Genomic DNA, 19,670 nt, shown 5'->3' with positions numbered 1-19,670 from the left:
GTCTGCTTAAAGCAAAGCAGTCTGTGGAGCGGCATGGAGGCAAAATGTTTGGTTTCATCGACAAGCCAGGCGGAATCGTTCAGTGCGACATTCAAAGTCTTGCCACGTATCTCAGACTTCCCCTCGACGCTCTCCTAGCGTTTATCCCGGTTTACGCCTCTTCGTTCCAGTTGTTCCGAGGCACCGTCAACTTTCTTTGCATGGAGGAGATGACAGGAGTCTTTGAAATCACCAAGCCGTTGCCTACGGGCCCATGGATGCGCGGTCAGTTGCACGACACCGGAACCGGCTTGCTTTATTTGTACTCAAACGACAAGTACTTTAGCGTTACCAGCAGAGACGGAGTCTCATGGATGACGGAATACACTGGTCCAGGTCTCTCGCTTAGGAAGGACCTAGTGCTAGCACCTGTCATAGCGGGCGTTTACACTTCCTAGGGGCAGCCCCCTCTGCTGCTCGAAACATGTAGACCAATTGAAGTAAGATCGGTACTTTAGACTATGGACTCAATGGTAGGTATTGCATGCAGGCACACAGGCACTCGTCCACTTTTACTGCCCCTTACATCTAGAAAAAGAAGAACTGTACTGCATCCCGCACCAGGAGCAACCAACCGCCAGACCAAAAAAAAGCGAAGGATGGAGGGGGAGAGCGCAAGCAGCTAGAACGTATGAAAAATAAACAGTGAGAAGCAATGAGCCAGATCCTGTTTATTCGCAACAGACTGATTCTTCCATACTTTCCTGTTCTAAACTTCTATACTACTATCCCGCTCTGCTTTTAAACTTCTGCTTCTATACTTCTATACCGCTCTGCTTTTAAACTTCTATACTTCCATAATTCTCTGCATTCAAACGCCTCTGCCTCTGTGCTTTTCTACATCTCTGCTTTTAAACTTCTCTGCTTTTCTGTGTCGAAACTTCTCTGGTTCTAAACTTCTATACTTCCATTCTTCTAAACTTCCATACTTCTCTGCTTTTAAACTTCTCTGCTTCTATACTTCTTATTCTTCTATACTGTCATACTCTTATACTTCTAAACTTCCATTCTTCTATACTTTTCTGCTTTCGTACTTCTATACTGCTCTGCTTTTAAACTTGTATACTTCTTAGTTATGGGATTCGCCGGATTCGCGGGATTCGCCCTAATCCCTGCTAATCCCACGATGGGCTAATCCCACTTTTCTGCTAATCGCATTTGTTTGAAATTACATTAATTTAAAAAATTCCATTTGCACTAATGTTTTCCAAATGTTTCTTTTTATAAAAATGGGGCTCGGGGTGAATTAGTATTACTTTTACGTAACAGGACTATTGCTGCTAATTGTAATATTCTTTAGTACTTGGTGATGTGCTAATTGCTTTTTCCATTCCCATAGTACTTCATCGTAATTCGTAATGTCGTTTGGGTATAGGGAATATGCCTTACTCTATATTATAAAAGGGAATATCTCCTAATTATCTGTGAAAACCTGGTTCTACCCTGTGCGTATATTACTTTTCCACTTCTGCCCAAAGACTGGGCCTCGGCTTGCATCGCGTGGTTATCCGGTAACATCCATTGCCATTTGTGTAGCAAATGCGTCATGACGCATACTGTCTGGGCAAATCCAGGACAACGACAGATTCAGTTTCGATCCTGCTGCGATTCCACACGGAAGCATCACGAAAATGCGAATTCCACTGCTATCTAATTGCACGAGGCATTTCTGGAAGGAACGGCATCCAGATGCCTGCATATCGTTGATGCGCGTTGTGTCTGGGTTCAAATCTGTTACGTCCGAGGGGTACCCCAACATCGTCCCCACTAGCGTCTTTTGAGTTTGGCCCTTCAGAAACTTGTGCGTATAATACTGCGTGATTCTGTCTTCCATCTGTATGCCACGGTGGTATTTGAGGGTGAAGTTGTTGTTCTCAATCTCCTCCATGATTTTCTCTCTTGTAAGATATCTGCGTGTTCGTCGCTGTGCATCCTTCCGTAGCTGTGCTTTCAGCTGTATGTGGTTGATCAGATCTGGCCCACGATGGACTGGAGAGGTAATCAAAGCACAGGCTTCTTCATCCTGGACGTGGTGAGGGAGGATCTCTGCACAGAACACAAAACTTGGAACACTATTCACGTCATCGGGTGCCATTTGGTTCAAAAAGCACATGGGCACGCCTCTGTCTTCGGCGTACCTAGCGCAGGCGATGTTTGCCGCCTTTTCCATCGACGAAATCAGTACGGACGCCCTTTTGGTGCGCACCCGAGGCGACACAGATATCCCCATGTGTTCCTGTGCATCAACGTTCAACTCGTGATAGTCAACGTATTCTTCTTCTTCCACGGCCTGAGGAATGTTTGGTTCACCAGGTTATAGATACGCTTCAAATCATTCATCTCCTCTGATTGTATCTGCTCTTCAGCCTCCACGTACGACAGTATCTTCGGCTTTGAGATGCGAGATAAGCATATGTGATAATCCGAATCGTTGATCATGCCATTCGAAATTGGGAAACGTACCGTGAGGGTGCAGCTTCCCCGCCACCCTGCCAGACTCGCCATTCTCGCAATAGCTTTTGGGAGCATCGTCATGTTTCCCGTTGGCAAGAAGTGCGTCCGCCCTCTCTCCATCGCTCCGCTCAGCAGAAGACTGTTCAGGTCATGACCGATGTATCTCGTTACGTCTGATATATGCACAAACACATAATCTTGTTCACAATCTGCGTGCCTCCTGCCTACGCTTTCTCCCTCCCTTTCAAATTTCCCAATCGATACGGCGACGTTTCTGTCGTTTCTGTCCGCATGGTGGATAGAGTACGCCATGTGGTGACTGAATGTATGTCGCCATTCCGCGTCTTCGTCTGCTCTCCCATCCTCTTCAAAAAACATGGTTTCGGCGTACTCGACTTGTTGCGTACTGGCTTCACTTTCTAGGCACAACGCCCCCGCCATGAGTACTTTTTCGTCAAACGTATCCCGGATCCCCAGCTCCTTGCAAATGCTTGCGGCAAACTGCCGAGTTATATCCAAGTTCATCAAAGACATACTCAGCCTCTTGCGATCTACCTCCTGAAAATGTTTCGTTGCTTCCAAGGTACTCAACAAATCTGAATCGTATGTTATCATGCCGCGGGCATCATGCGGGCTGAAGCTGCAGTTCTGGAGGCATGTGATGGTCTCCATATACGTGTCATACGCTACATTCGAACTGAATATCTCTATATCCCCATAGTATACCGATTGCGCCAAGGTATACCACGCCACAGCCGGTTGCGTAGGGGTAGTGGCGCTGTCTGCATTCAACGCCTCGTTAGCCTTGTAAAACATTTCATACGGGTTCAGATACGGATTTGGATCGACTTGGGTCACTCTGGCGTCGCAGTTCAGCACTATAGCAGCGGCGAAGAGGACGGATGGCGCAGTGGCTCTTCCTGAGAACAGACGTGACGCCACGCGCTTCAACGTCACAGCTCCATCCTCCATGAATGTATGATTTGATATGCGCACACCGCTTGCTAGACACAATCCATTCTTTTCAATTCCTTCAATAGTCCTTTCCTGCACTCCAAGCTTACTTCTTCCCTTTCTCCAGATTACGTGTAAAATTTTGATTTGCTCAAGGCTAGCTCTAGTCCCGAACCATCCCTTCACTTCAAGTATATCGTTCCCATCTTCAGTCGAACACCAAACTTGTCCAACTCTGGCATACCTCCCTTGCACACCTAGTGACATCTGTACTTCGGGGATTGCTGTAAATAACACAATATCTCCGACATTAAGACGTGATGAAGGCATTCTCTCACAGATATATCGTCCTTCTATACAAAAACAACGAGTAAACGTGCGCAAGTGGTAGCTCTCTCTCTCTGTCTCTCAATCTCTCTCTCCACCTCAGAATCGTTTCCTCATGTAAGTTCTACTAAGCTCTACTTATGAAGAAATCAAAAGAAGCTATCCTACTCCAAGTCAATGACGCGCCCATCTAAAACTTGTGCCGTATGGAATGCGGTTCATCGCTCAAACGCCAAAACCGCCCAATGAAGAAAATTGCACACATTGAAAATACGCAACCGCTCCTATCGTCATGCTCCTATTGTAATGTTTTCCCCAAACGTAATAACAACCGCCTTTTCCCATTGCTCTTTTAAATATCTTCCTCTTTCAGGCAACATGTCATTCATGGCTCTTACAACAATTTAACAAATTGTTATTTTAAGTATCATCCTCTCTCAGGCAACATGCCATTCATAGCTTTTACCTTCTTTTCGGCGGCTGGCAACCAGCTGTACAACAATTTAACAAAAAACGGTACTCTACGTCAGCGTTGCTAATGCCCACGCATTTTTTATTTCTACTGCGCCCCCCTCCCCCCTCTGTACAGTACTCTACCGTGGTCGTACTTCCTTTTAAACTTCTATCCTTCTATACTTTTACACTTCTGAACTTCTCTGCTCTTAAAATTCTATTCTTCCATACTTCCCTGTTCTAAACTTCTATACTACTATCCCGCTCTGCTTTTAAACTTCTGCTTCTATACTTCTACACCGCTCTGCTTTTAAACTTCTATACTTCCATAATTCTCTGCATTCAAACGCCTCTGCCTCTGTGCTTCTATACTTCTCTGCTTTTAAACTTCTCTGCTTTTCTGTGTCGAAACTTCTCGCTTCTAAACTTCTATACTTCCATTCTTCTAAACTTCCATACTTCCATTCTTCTAAACTTCCATACTTCTCTGCTTTTAAACTTCTCTGCTTCTATACTTCTACACTTTTCTGCTTTCAAACTTCTCTGCTTCTCTGCTTCTAAACTTCTATACTTTTATACTTCTTATTCTTCTATACTATCATACTCTTATACTTCTAAACTTCCATTCTTCTATACTGCTCTGCTTTTAAACTTGTATACTTCTTAGTTAAGGGATTCGCGGGATTCGCGGGATTCGCAGGATTTAGGGATTTAGGGGATTAGGGGATTAGCAGGATTAAGGGATTAGCAGGATTAGGGGATTAGCGGGGAGTAAGGCTTTAGAAGGATTTGGAGATTAGCGGGATTAAGGGATTCGCGTGATTAAGGGATTAAGGGGATTAGGTCGTGATTTTGATCGCGGGGAAGGGCTGCGTGGAACGCCGATGCGGGAATAGTTTTCACCGCGGTGGTGGTAGTCTTTTGAGTTTGGATCACACACATAGCTCGCTTTCTACACCTCTCAATCATGCACAAAGCGAGGATCGAGAACCGTCTAATTCCGGATGTAATCCCGTCTCCACCCTCCTCTCTCGAAGATCCATCTTCTCCCGTTTCTCTCTCTTCTAGGATGAATTCTGCGTCGTCACAGCTCTCCGACACTCCAAGTGTCACCCCGCCTTCATCCCCGGAGATCGACTTTTGCCCGCCACCCATCCTTATCCGCTCTGCCGAAGTACGCGCCGCCTTTCTATCGCTGCATTCGGACCACGCCGCCTCCTCCTGCGAAGACCACGGCACGCACCCCATCCCAACGCTTCCACACCCGGCTCTGCAGCCCGCACAGGAGAGCAGCGCAGTCTCCACCCGCACTCACAGCTCGACCTCGCCCTCGGGCAAATCGCCGGCGCCTCTAGGCCCGTCGTCTCGGCCTATCGTGACATGCTCCCCGACTCCGTCCGGCAGGGATACGCTCGCCGCTTTTCGTCTCCGTGCCCAAACCCCTGAAGCACTACCTCCAAGTCTTGCCCGCGCAAGGACGCCTCCGCGCCGTAGTTCTCGTCTCGCACGTTTGCATTCTGGCAGTCAAAGTCTGCACAAATGAACGAAAGGTCACTCCTCAAGCACATGAAAGCGAGTAGTAGTAGTGCCATTCAAGTAGCAAAAGTTAGCCCGACATGAGTGAAGTCAATCCCACGAGGTGAAAATAAAAGCCAGCAATCGCGGGCAATGAGTGTTCTCTAAACTACCATGTTTTAGAGCACGCGTCCAAGGAGTCTCATGCGTGTAATACTCGCGCTCTGGTTCAGAAAGCCGCACCACTCAGCATATGCGCTGCTCAAAGGACCATTTCCTAAGTTTGTCTGTAAAATATCGCGTTGTTGTTTCCCTTTGCTCACAAACTCGCTGGACGTAAAGCAACCCCCGAGATTGAAATATTCCACTACGAGTTTTGCGGACTGACCTCCAGCAACGTACCTTCCCTCAACAATCACAAGTCTGGTACACCGTCGTGCTCGCGAATGCTCGCCGACGCAAATATTGTAGCGCGCCGCGAAGGATAGAAAGGTTCTCTCAGTCGACACGTGTTTTGTCTTCTTGACAGGCTGAGGGGGGGTTAGGAAGTAGGGGAAGCGGAAAGGGAGGAAGGCCGCACGGACGGCTGTTGCAGTGCAGGCAGACCTGGTCCTCGCATTCTTTCTTTGTGTGGGCAGGGAGGGGGAGGGCGCTTTGGGAACGTTGTGAGAGAAGGCATGACCGCTGGCGAACATTTTCGTCTTGATACACAATGTACTCGTGCGTGCACTCGTACGTACGCTACGGTACGGTGCCACGCCATGCGGAGCGGGACCGTACTACTGTACACTACTGTACACTACTGTACACTACTGCACTACTGTACAGTACTTACGGTACTACGTTACGCACAGTTCGGTACTGCACGGTATTGTACGAGTACGTACTGTACATTGCTGTATCTGCGCACGTCCCGTATGCGGTGTATATCTGTGTACTGTACAACACCGGGCCCCGGCGTTGTACACAGATATACTACAACGTCATAGAATTGCGAGAACTGCACACCTCATTACACCTGCGCACTGGGCCCTAGATGTCCATTGATTCATGCTGGGTCACTAAAGGCCCTCGTCGCCGTTCATTCCTGGGCCTTTTCATTGCTCATTGCCCTCGGCTCCATCGCATTTATATCTCGCCGCTTTCGCCGCATATCTCTCGCATATCTCTCTGTCGCCCCGTTCGACGACCGCTTCATTTAAGTCGTTTCTTTATCCCGCCAAACGTAATTTGACGCGCACGCGTTTTCCTTGCATTTCCCGCCAAACAGATATTCCCCATATCTTCCCCCTTACATTCCTTATTCCTTATCATCCGTTACTGTTTTGCGCACATCAGACAGAGAAATAATGTGTACGCGGGGATATGCTCGAATTTGCGGCAACAAGCAAGAAGGGGGATGTGACAAGAGAATTCACTACCAATTCACTCATTCGTAGGAGGCTGTCATAGGAATGGAGGGAAAAGTGGAGGGTTAGGGCATAACGTAGTAGTAGTTCGTGTTTATGTTGAATTGGAGGGAACCGTCTCCTTTTCGATTCTTCTTTTTTTGGTTCTCTCGGTTTATGAAGACACGTAGAGTAGTGATTACACGGCGTTCCACACTTTCCAAGTCATCATGCCTTGATGATTTTGTTTTTGTGCAGCCCGAACCTGTTGAAAGGAGAAACCTCTGTACGGTTGTGTGTAGAGTATAGTCGAGAATGCTCAGATAATGACGTTTATTGTACTCTAGAAACCTACGGAAGCGAATATTGGTCCCATCTGCAGCTGCTACACCCAGTCTCTTCATCAACGCAGTAGAGTGAGTGTGTTCTATATAAATGGAGGCCGTCAGGCCTTCATTTATATAGAACCAGTCAGGCCATCAGTGTGGTTGAACAGTGGTGCGAGGGTGTACGAGAAAACCCAAACAACTACCTTTTCAAGTTCGGGTCGGAGAAACAGTGACATCTCCAGTTTGGAGATGTCTCATCAGTATGACGTCGGAGATGGTGGAGATGGTGGTGTGATTGTAAACGTGTTTGGTGGTGAGGAGGAGGAGGAGGTTTTGCAGACTGCCAGCGAGGGTTTGGAAATGATCCAAGATGCGCAACACTGTGCTGCTACTCCGGCTGGTGCTGCCTTTGCAGGGGCGCGGAACACGGATTTCGGGCATGCCGCCCAGGTCCAGTTCCAGCCTCAGCCCTCCAACGCCTCCTGTGGCGATGGGCAAGAGGAAGACACGGAAGGCACGGAGGGGGTTCATGGTCATGTCCAAGGGCTGTCGAACGGCAGCGGCACTGGCGGCGGCACCGACGCCGACGCCGACGCCGACGCCATCGCGGGCGCCGACGCCATCGTGGACGTCGACGCTAACGCCGACCTATCCTGGGATTGCGCGAATGGCAATGAGTCTGAAGGTGGGAAAGACGGAGAGGTTTGTTTCGACTTTAAGACTGTGAGAGTCGACCAAATCTCGGAAAGGCTCTGTGCAATGGTAGATGCACGGAAGTCGTCTATCCGCAAGTGTCCGAAGGTCAACAAGAGGAAGTTGACTATGGGCCGGAAGAGGAAGAAGACTCTGGCGGTCGCCGAGCGGAAAAATGGCTCCATTCGGGAGGCCTGGGTTGACGAGCTCCGAAAGCTTTATAGAGCACGACTTCTTCACCTCTCGAGAAGCGACGCTGGAGGACGACTCCGCGGCGATAAAAGGGAAGCCGGCATACTCCGCGCTTCCCTTGTCGCAGTTCAACAACAGCGATGTGCAGGAGATCTTCATGACGGAGTATGACCGGAAAGTCCGAAACGGTGGGAGTTTAAGCAGTTTTCTCCAGATGGTCACCGTGGTTGGTCAGTATCTCCGTCTGCATATCGTCCTCGGACATACGAACGTGAAGACCTGTTGGGAGCCCGGAAGCCTATACCGTGCGGTATGCGATAGGGATTCGATTGACCTCTTCCTCGATTACTACGACGCCAAAGGCCAGTGCACAACGGTGATGACCAAAGCCTTGCATCTCCGCAAGACGGCAGAGTATGCAAAGGTCTTCTTCTCCGACCGTGACGTGCACCTGACCGCAGAGGCTGAGAGATCCAGGCTTAAGCTGCAAAAGGTGTACAACTCGCAGAAAAGCCTGGCACGCTCTCGAGCCAACCACCGCAAGCAGCTCGAGGAGCGTGTCGCCGAAGGAACCGTTTTCCTGGAAGAAGACTTTCGCCGATGCTTCAAGATTGTGAAGAACGACTTGGACGGAATAATCTCTTTGTTTCTGAGCACGAAAAGCTCTCAGGGCACTGGGCAGGCTCTGGCGCGCTTGAATACTCAACAGTTAATGAGAAAATGGTCCATCAACCTTCTCTTAATGCTCATTTTCTCAGCAGCCGGTCAGCGTCCGCAGGTGTACACTACGCTTCAGTGCCCTGACGAGAATGAGCTGATCGACATGAGTGCACAAGCTGCAAGGGTGCACTTCTTCGAAATGCGGACCACTGTGGAAAAAACGAAAAGGAAGGCTGACTTTCCGAACGTCCTTGTACACAAGTCAGCCTTCAAGTTTGTGAAATTTCATCAACAAGTCACGAGGAAAATCATAATCCAAAGAACGGAGGTCGAGGAAGGTGAGGATCCGTCGAAGCCTCTGCTGATGCACACGGAAAATGGTGATTTCCTCAGCACGGCACAGGTCACACGGGTCCTCAAGAACTTTTTGAAGTGCCATTTCCCGGATCTCAACCACATCACCATGATGTCCCTAAGGAGCAGTTATGGGACGATGATGATGGCGGCGTACCGGGACAAGAGGCTCTTCAGAGATCTTGACGAGGACGCCTTTCTGCGGCTTCTTGGGAAAGTCATGAACACCTCTGTAGAGCAACTCATGACCACCTACATTGGAGTTGACCGCAGTGAATTTGAGGATTCTGCGAGGGAACTCAACAAAGTGCTGAACCTGAATGCTGACAATGATGAAAGCGGGAGCATGATGTGTGCCGACTTTCTGGGTTGAGTCCTTCAAATTTCCTTGTGTCTTCGGAGAGATGAAAGAGTTCTAGTAGGCCTACGGTAACTTGCATTCTACAGTTCGCTTCGCAAATAAAAACTTTCCAGACGTCTTTCTAACCTGCGTCCCTGCTTTTGACTTTTTGACTCACTTTTGACTCTTTCAACTCTTTCACTCCTTGACGCTTGCCTCTTCACTCTTAATTCTGATTCTGACTGTCCGAAAATCCATGAACTGTAGTTGGCTATACGCCGCCCTCATTGCGCCGTTGTTTTGTTTTGTTTACTGCAAAACCCTGGCGAATGGAGGCCAGTCGCCCCGTGTGACGCGAAGGCGTAGTTTAGTCTGATGTGATCAGAGCAGGGATGGCAGCGGCGCGGAGTCGGAAGCTGTAGAAACAGGCACACTGTATCTCATCGCACAATGGAAGAAAATCGAGAAAGGGGTGTGATCGTGGACTGGGGAAGGATGAAGTTGGTTGAGCATGGTTACATGGCAATGGCGCCCGTAAAGAGGATGCAGAGACTTTAGCAGCAAGCAAAATTGATCGCCCGCGGCGCGGGCTGGTGATGGGGACACAAGGGAATGGGCGGAAGGCGTAATGATGTCCTTCAAAACGGCAAAGGAGGGCTCTGCATAGGCCCGTTTTGGGGACGGCCGGAGCCTCCGTTTCGGCGTGGGCGTTCGCAGCGGCCGGTGGTTTTGTCTAGAAAAGGAGAACAGGTTCGAATACTTTTAAGGATTGCGCGACGCAGTCCTCGCTGTATAAATTTTGCATCGTGATCAAAGGCAATGCTTACGCGTATTTGAACCGGTGGCATCCAGTGATCAGTAGCAACTGATCGCAGGCTGGCCAGGGGTGTCGTACAACACCGTCCTTGCCGTGAAAATGTGCAAAATTTGAGATGTGGGAGCTGTGATCAGTGGCCACTGATCACAGCCCGGCGAGGGGTGTCGCACGACACCGTCCTTGCTGTAAAAAGTGCAAATTTTGAGATTTGGGAGCCGGGCCGGCGAGGGGTGGCGTCCGATACCGTCTTTGCTTAAAAATAGTGGCAAGCCTGTCTTCGCCATTCGTATAGAGCATAACGTTTGCAGTGGACCCTACATTCCTCTTTAACATTTTTTAAGATCTCCAGGTTTCGGGATAAACTGGCTATGTCAGTCGTCCTGGTGATCATCCAAGTTACCTGGCGTCTTCCAGCTTTCAAGAACCATTCTATATAACCCCTAAAGCCCGTGTCGACCGCACGGAACGACGGCACTGCATGGACATGGCCTCAACCATAACGAAGGACAACAATAGCGCCCCGTCTGCAATCGTCGACGAACTTGTTGCCGATTTTCCAGGTCCTGCACAAGTGGCAAAACGACCAGGTCATTCGGTCCACAGCGACGAAGAACCCAGGGCCCTTCATCTTACCCCCTGCACGTTTACGCGGTACGCCGAACTTCCGCAAGGTGACCGTGAGAAATACGACCTCGTCGACGGCCTGCTTGTCTTCTCACCAAGGATGGGCGATAACTTGCACGAACGCATAGTGTCCTACATTATCAGCAAAGCTCAAGTTCTTCACGCCACTAAGAAAGCGTACATAACCATTTATGGACGCGGAAAAGTGTACATACCGAGTCGCAGGAGGGCTCTGGAGGCTCAGTTCGGTGAGGTGTTCGATGACTCCGGCTCACCTACGTCCTCGCCAGGTGGGTCTAGTTCCTCCGGAAAATCGGACACGGTACGCGAGCCGGACGTCTCCATCGGCAAATATCGTGACGATAGAGCTATGGAGTCCACAGCAGGCGAGGAATCAAAGACAATCAGGTTTGGAAAAAACGTTGATCCCCCGGTACTCGTGTTTGAGGTCACGAGTCCCTCCACTCGCAGTGTCGACCTCGACAGTAAGTGGAGAGCGTACCGCCGAGCCAACATCGAAGAATACGTTATTGTCGACCGTGGTGGAGTTGGTGGAAAAGATGCTTGCGTCATTGTGGGTAAACTTCATGGCCAAAGCGACAAGGACGGGGACCGACAAGCGTCTGGCGATCCTACTATAACCACTCGCGCCAGTGGCAGTTCGCTGATGTACCACAGAAAGATCTATCGGGGAAATGAGTCCGTCATATGCCGTATCTTCCGCCGTGAAGACAAGATAACGGTGAAAGAGTTGCTCAATCCTCCGAGTGGGACTAAGGTGATCGAATACGAGCTGCAGCACAGGGACACCGCAGAGATCAGGAAACAAGCCGCACAGATAAGGAAACTCACAAAACAAAGGGATGAAGCTCTGGCGGTCGTAGACAGATTGGAAAACGAAAAGATGCAGAATAAGCGCGGCCGAAACGACATAAGTGCGGATAAAACAGGGGCAAGCCGAAGCATGGACAAAAATGACTCGTCCAGCAGCAGCCCGAACAAGAAGAAAGGCAAGAAGAAAGACCTCTGCGGACAAGGCTCGAAGAAGGGTGGGGGAGGGTCGGCGAAGTAGGCAAATAGTATAAGCAAGTATGCGGATGAATAGGAAATGCGATTTGATTTTAGGAAAGTAGCAGGATGCGTAGGCCAACTGAGACAAATAAGTTGTCGTGACTCGAATGTACATGTTAGCTTTTTGCCAAAACACGTGTTTTCCAACATAACGTTTGCAGTGGACCCTACATTCTTCTTTAACATTTTTTAAGATCTCCAGGTTTCGGGATAAACTGGCTATGTCAGTGTCGTGAGAGCCATAGGTGCACACATAGCACACGCATGACAGCGCAATTAGATCATCTTTATTCACCGCCGTATCACTGATCCCTCCCATTCCCTTATAAGGTAGAGACACGATAGGCATCAGTAAACGGACGGTATCGATCTTGCACCACAGAAATCTCTGCAAATACAACAAGAACCTTGCCTTACGCTACCACACCGTCAAAGAGGTTCGTCCTGTGATCAGTGGCCACTGTGATCAGTGGCCACTGATCACAGGCTGGCAGGGGGTGTCGGACGACACCGTCATTGCTGTATAAAATTTGCAAAATTTGTTTGCAATTTTTTGAGGGTTGGGAGCTGTGATCAGTGGGGAGCTGTGATCAGTGGCCACTGATCACAGGTCGGCAGGGGGTGTCGTACGACACCGTCATTGCTGTATAAAATTTTTGCACAAAATTTGGTGGCAAATTTTGCAGGTTGGGAGCTGTGATCAGTGGCCACTGTTCAGTGGGGTCGTAAGAGACCGTCCTTGCTGTAGAAATCTGCACACTTTTCGAAACACACTTGTACGGTTGACCCTGCTATATTTTTGCATCATTTTTGAACAAAATTATACGTGTCCCTGCTGTCCTCTTTGCATCCTGGTCAAATACATTATTTACGTATTTAATTAGAATCAACTCTCCGTTTGTATCCTGTGGTCAGTGGCCCCCGCTCGTGCATAGTGATCTATTTTCGAACGTGTGATATTTTTATTGTTTTTAATGCTCTTCTTATTACTGTACTGGAAAGCCTGGTGTTTCGGTGTTGTTTTTTCGCCCATTGTGTCCAAAGTTGCCGGGAAACCGTTTCCGTGTTCTGGCACAAATAAGTCGCAAAGAAGAGTTTCTTTCCTTGCGGCATAGTGGGTACGGCTACATCTCTGCATTCTTTGTTCTCAACTTACAAGCTCAGCTTTATCTCCCGTGCGTGGTTGGTGGTGATCAGCGTGCCTTGCCCTTTCTCTTCTGTTTGCAAATCTCTCGCCCCCCTTTTTTCCCTTTACTGTACGCAACCCAATCCCTTACGCCCCCTTATTGCACGCCCACGCAATACGGTGCCTTTTGACCTCTATTGCCGTTCTCCGACTTCAAGACATGGAAGTGATAGAAGTGGATTCCGACTCGGATGTCAGCCAAGACATTGTGCGAGAGGATGAAGACCAGAGTGCGTATTCTTCCGCGATCGATGGGGATGCACTTCAAATCCCCAAGATCGATTTAACGCTATATAATCAAGCTAGCTGCCGGGCGGACCTCGTGGATGTGCAAGAGCCGACATTTGCAGCCAGAGCCGTCCGGAGCCACAAGTTGTTGGAGTTGAAGGACCGCTTGGAAGAGCTGGATTGGATTGAGGGGGCAAGCCAGTTCTCCGTGGCCATCAAGAAGAAGGCGGCTGCGAACGACGAGGATGATGTTTCCAGAGTGGTAGTAGAGGAGGGCAAGTTGCAAGTGGACTTGGTGCTCATGGACGGGCGCCATCGCCTCAAAGCTCTCAAGGATCTCATGCATAAAGATGACAAGTGGATGCAGCTCTTGCGAAGCGCTCCCGTTCGTCTATGGACGCGTAAGGATGAAAAGCATCTCACTGCATTGGAGATGTTGCAAATCGCTCGACACCTCAACGAAGTTGCCTCCAATGTGATTGTTCCGGACTTTCTAGACCACATTCACGGGGCCATCAGTACCTGTCAAATTCTACGCGAAGAGAAAAATGTCTCTCTCAATGACATGATGGCCACGAAGCTGGCGGCTTCGTTTTTGGAGGCGAATGTCGACGACAAGGTTTGGAAGACATCGTCGAAGAAGAAGAAGAAGTCAAGGATGAGGCACATGATGAGGTATGCATCCATCGCCCTCCGCCTGGCAAGAAGCAAATCTTGCTACGAAAAGGTCGAGGCGGTCTATGAGGAGCTGCGCAAAGGCTCTTCAGATTCAGTAGCCCCCCTTGGAGTTACGCATCTGTCGAGTAACATTCTCAACTCCATGGATGACGGAGCATATTGCTTCGCATTGGATGTTCTTCAAAAACGATTAAAAGAGAAGAGGCAGGGCAACTTCGAGTCCTTTCGGAGTGACTTTTACAAGGCTATTATGAAGATCTATACAGAGATCGTTCGCGTTGCCTCCTTCAAGTCAATGGAGGTCACCGACGTGCTTGGGAAGGAGATCATGTTCACGGCGTCGGAAGGTAGGAGTATTCGCCATTTGGCAATCGCACTGTTCCGGGATTTCGGTACTGTCAAGTCTCGAAAGCCATCTGCACAAGCGCTTCTCCTGTCGAGGATGAGGAGACACTTGAAGAAGGCTTTTGGGATCATAGAATCTCCTCCGCCTCTTCCTGCAACTCCCCCTTCTACTACGCAAGCATCGAGCCACTCTGTGGTCCGCGTTTCTTCGGCGGGAGAAGAAACTTCGGCTATTAAGGCTGTCCGCGGTCGCGTGGCCGAAAGCAGTGCCAAGTCCATTCCCGCTGAGGCAAGGGAGGGATTGGAAGCATCGAATAGAAATCAAGCCGCAGAAGGACGACGAGAAGGAGAAGGAGGAAGCGGAGAGGGAGAAGAAGAAGAAAGAGAAGAAGAAGAAGAAGAAGGAGAAGGAGAAGGAGAGGGAGAAGGAGAAGGAGAAGGGGAAATAGAAGGAGGGGGGGATGGCACACAAGACAAGCACTCGGCGACGGACGTGGTTGCTACTCCTAAGTTACCTTCCACACGGAGGAGCAAAAGAAAGCGGCATGTGGCTTCTCGGAATACGAACGAGAATGAAAGCAGTAAGAAGCAAAAGACGAAGAGGTTTTCCACTCGTAGAAGCACGACGAAGGCTGCTGGCTCTAGTTCGCGGGGCCGGAAAGAGCGCACGTTGAACCCCAAGCAAGTGGAAATTGTCAAGAAGGAGGTCAAGTATGTCTTGGATGGGCTCGCGTGGGAAGTGCAAAAAACAGTTCTTCAGTCAATGGGACTCGAAGTATCTCGACGATCACCGAGCGTTTCCATGGAACTTCGTGATGGTTGTGGTTCAGAGGACGCTGAACCAGAAAGCACGGAGAGATACAACGACAGCTTACCCCCTAACCTTCCTGACGGGTACAGCGATCCTGAACCGTACAAAGGTCCTGTTTGGCCGCTGTGGACACGCTTCTCTCGATGTTTGCCGAGCCGTTGGCCGAGAACCAACCCAATTGAGCATGTGAAGCCATTCCTAGAGGCGATTCATGTTGCGCATGAGCATCGAAGCAATATATGTCTCAATGTTGATGACTTGCGTCGCAACCATGAAATCGTGTTCTACCGAGCTGCCTACAACTACTATTCGCGACATCCTGAAGACATGGAACCGGACTGCTACAGCGAGCTGTCTGGGTCGGAAAGGTTGTGGGCTTCATCGACTTGCAACGACACTGTCTCAATTGCCTACTTTGCAGAGTGCAACGAAAGACTAAGGAGACTTGGATATTGCATCCTTGAAGGGTTTCTCGATGATGCTCGCGTGCCTGAGACCTTGAGCGACATCAACCTTCCGCGTCTGGAGAACGGTCTCTTCTATAAACGCCTCCGTGAAGATGCAATGCAGTCTCTCCCTGGTGTTAATCAGCAGTCTACCTCCGAGCAGACGCCGTTGGAGTGGACGCACATTCTCAACCGTGGACATGAAGCTGACAGCGAAGCAGGCAAGAAGGGCATCGGGCGATATCTCGCCACTAACTACGGAATGACAACAGCGGTTGAAGGGAATCCTTTGCGCCGTTGGGCCTTCAAATCGCGTGTGTTTTTGGACGTGCGTGTCGGGCAGGCAATGGCAGCTCTACGAGCTTGGAACAACTCCAGTTCTGACCGCACCAACATGTACATTCCGAACAGTGGGGGCCGTTGGCTGTACACTTCGAAGAAGTGCGACAAGCAGAAGGTTCACACGGACTTTCCTACGCTGATGGCTTCCCAAGTTCAGGAGAATTCGAAGTGTCCTGGGTTTTTCACGATCTGCTCAGGGGAAAGGGAAGTCAGGCTATGGGTATGCGAAGGCTCTCACATTCGCATCGCGCAGGTTAATTCCGTATCTCCTGATGATAATAACCTCAGAGAGGCAGCCAAGCTGACTCCAGCAACCATCGTCTCCATCCCGCCGTACTCTATATTCGTTGGCAGAGGCGATTTGATGCATGCTGGAACTGGGGATGTGGGTTTCAAAGGAGACTCAAGCAGGCTCCGTTACCATATGTACGTCACGCCGGAGGACCATGACCTCCCTGATGGTATTCATCTGGAGCGCTCGTTCCGACCTGAGTTCATAGCGAACATTGATGACGATGAAGACGTGGACAGCGACGGCGAGGAGGATGAGGAGGAGGGCGAGAAGGACGTTAATAGTGGTGGTGGAAGTGAAGCTGCAGCCACGCCGCAAGCCAATTCCATCGCCGAGAAGAGTACGGTCGCTCCGATTACCAAACTGTCAAGACGATGCCAACTACAGCAGCAGCAACAATAGCGAAGCCGAAGAGCCCGAACACGATAGTGACTAAGTAACCTCCTTTACAATTCCATAATGCCTAGCTGGACAATAAATAGAGTGCATACCACCGATTGCAGAAATGGTTGAATAATCCTCTCTGTCTCTTTCTCTGTCTCTTTCTCTGTCTCTCTCTCTGTCTCTCCCTCTGTCTCTCTCTGTCTCTGTCTCTGTCTCTCTCTATGTGTATACCCATCTCTCTATGTGTCTGTCCAATTCTTTATGTATGTGACCATCTATCTATGTGTGTGTCCATCTCTCTATACTTGTGTCCATCTCTCTTCCTTTGTCTCCCTCTCTCTCTTTCTCCCTTCCTCTCCGCCTCTTTGGCTGCATCTCCATTTCTCTCTATCTCTTTATGTAAACAAGTAGCTCTAAATCTTTTTGGGGTTTCCTTCCCTGTACTCTATATTGTAGTCCCATTTTCTCTGCAGTTTTGGTAACGGTGCGTTGTTGTAGTACGAGAGCGTCGCTTTTTCAGTGACTGGGGCGCGGCATTTATAAATACGTGTTTGTCTAAGAAGAGATGGACGTTGAAAAACGTGGTTGTGAAGTGGGTTGGGTCCTGTGATCAGTGGGGAGCTGTGATCAGTGGCCACTGATCACAGGCCGGCAGGGGGTGTCGTACGACATCGTCATTGCTGTATAAAATTTGCAAAATTTGGTGGCAAATTTTGCGGGGTGGGAGCTGTGATCAGTAGACACTGATCACAGTAGACACTGATCACAGGCCGGCAGGGGATTCAGGAGTAAGGAGCAGGATGGTTTTCGTACTTTAGGGATTCGCTGTGCTTTGGAGATTTAGGCGAGTAGGGGAGTAACTAGGATTAGGAGATTCGTGGGATGTGAAGATTACGTGGGATTAGGACATTTGAGACTACGGGCGGGCGGGGATGTGAAGTCACGGGAGAAGGTATGGTATGGGATGGTAATGCCCGCTTCCACACCGTCCTTCAGTGTAGGGACCAAACCAGGAACGGGTGCCACGTCATTTGGTTCGTGGTGGCGCGACTTGGACACGAGGGTATTTCAAGCAGGGGGGCGAATGTTCAAAAACCACTTTCTGCGCTGAGAGCATTTCCGAATAAGTCGGTCCAGACCGAGGAGGACTCCTGTTTCTTACCAAGAAGTCAAGTGTTCTCGCCGGTTGAGGAATGGAAGAGCCACCAATCGCTGGTGATGCCAAGGGGGGGCCTTCTCGTCCGAGATACGAAACCGAAGCTCTGCGGGAATTGAAGTCAACGTGTCGCAAGCATGGAATCAGGGAGCCCCGCACACGCCTCGGAGGTTTGCGTCTAGCGAGAGAATTGATGTGTAGTGACGGTTTGTTTTTGTCAAAAATGGAGCAAATGGCTGAGGCTCACAGGGCTCTCTTGAAAACTCTCACGGCAAGCATCCAAACTTTTCGCAACCAAACGTTTCGGAATGGCCTTGGCGAGTCGTTTGCGAGAATGACCCCGCACGAACAAGACGTTTTAAAAAACCCGGAAGGTTACGTTTTGGCTCCTGCATCTCCTCGATCTACTGCAAGTTCAGGATCATTCGGGCCTGGTGGGGGCGTTCTGCACAGCAATAATGCCTCCCCGCACCAAAGCTCTAAGCGGCAATGGATGGAGGGCACCGATACCGGCAAGTATACGAGTCCCATAAAGGACTCCCGTGCGAGGAAGAGAGCCCGTTTCGAACAGACGCTTCGGGGATTTGGTTATGGCGGCATTGGAGCCAGTACGTATCGTCACGACGAGAACCTAATGGATGATAATGATATAGATGATTAAGAATTGGATGAAATACATGTAGTGGGTCTGTTGGGAATAAACACGATCTGGCTCATCATTTCACATACTATTGGTTGCACGGTCTAGTAACTAGTTATATCCTGGCGTTCAATATCCCTTGACCGGCAAGCAACTCTTCTTCCAATATCGTTCCGTCTACATAGACTCTGTCCTTGAGTCTTGGGCCCGACTGCTTGCAGAAGGAGAGGTGATCAGCGCGGACCAACCGAGGAGTGCAGGAATTTGTCGGGCAGCCATGAACCTTCTTCTAGCAGCGCATCCCGACGGTGGATACTCTACGCCCGTTTTGGAAGAGGCCATTCAAGATGATCTTCCGCCGATATACGAGGTGTTCTGTGCGGAAGCGAAGACTTGCGCTTCCGTGATTATGCCAAATCATGCAAGCAATTGAAGATAGTAAATGAAAAGCCATAGTTGTGAGAAAGTTGTGAGAAGTAATATAGATCCAGTTTATCTTCACAGCCATTACTAACGAAAAGTAGCCCGCATATCTGACAACCCAAAAACGTAACGTTTGCCTCTGCGCGCCGGAGGCAACTCTCCTTCGCCGTGTGCAGAAGACATATTTGCGACGCGATAAAGCTCGGTTCTGGAAATACGCGTATCACGCGATGGTAGTGCCCACAGCCTTCCCAGATCTCCCACCAGGTATATCTTCACATTACTGCGGTAGCGCCTCTTACCAATACCTCTTCCGCAACCACCTCCTTCGATTGCAAGGCGTGGAAAAACTAGACGGGTTGTGTGCGATGCGTCAGCCAAGGAAATCTCTGCAAATACAACAAGAACCTTGCCTTACGCTACCACACCGTCAATCAAAGGGGTTGTGTTCGGTGATCAGTGGCCACTGATCACAGGCTGGCCGGGGGTGTCGGACGACATCGTCATTGCTGTATAAAATTTGCAAAAT

At 49.6% G+C, this 19,670-nt stretch overlaps 1 protein-coding gene across 1 annotated transcript; it reads left to right on the top strand.

Annotated features, from left to right (window-relative positions):
• Positions 1–19,160: 19,160 nt before the first annotated feature.
• Positions 19,161–19,232, top strand: CHC_T00003550001 (hypothetical protein). Its single transcript, XM_005714684.1, has one exon. It carries the CDS (start codon positions 19,161–19,163, stop codon positions 19,230–19,232), a length of 72 nt encoding a protein of 23 aa, XP_005714741.1.
• The last annotated feature ends 438 nt before the right edge of the window (positions 19,233–19,670 follow it).

The sequence above is a fragment of the Chondrus crispus genome, genomic scaffold, assembly GCF_000350225.1.
Source record: "Chondrus crispus Stackhouse genomic scaffold, scaffold_194, whole genome shotgun sequence".
Taxonomy (NCBI): domain Eukaryota; phylum Rhodophyta; class Florideophyceae; order Gigartinales; family Gigartinaceae; genus Chondrus; species Chondrus crispus.
Note: the sequence above shows the minus strand (reverse complement) of the source record. Positions and strands in the feature narration are given on the sequence as shown.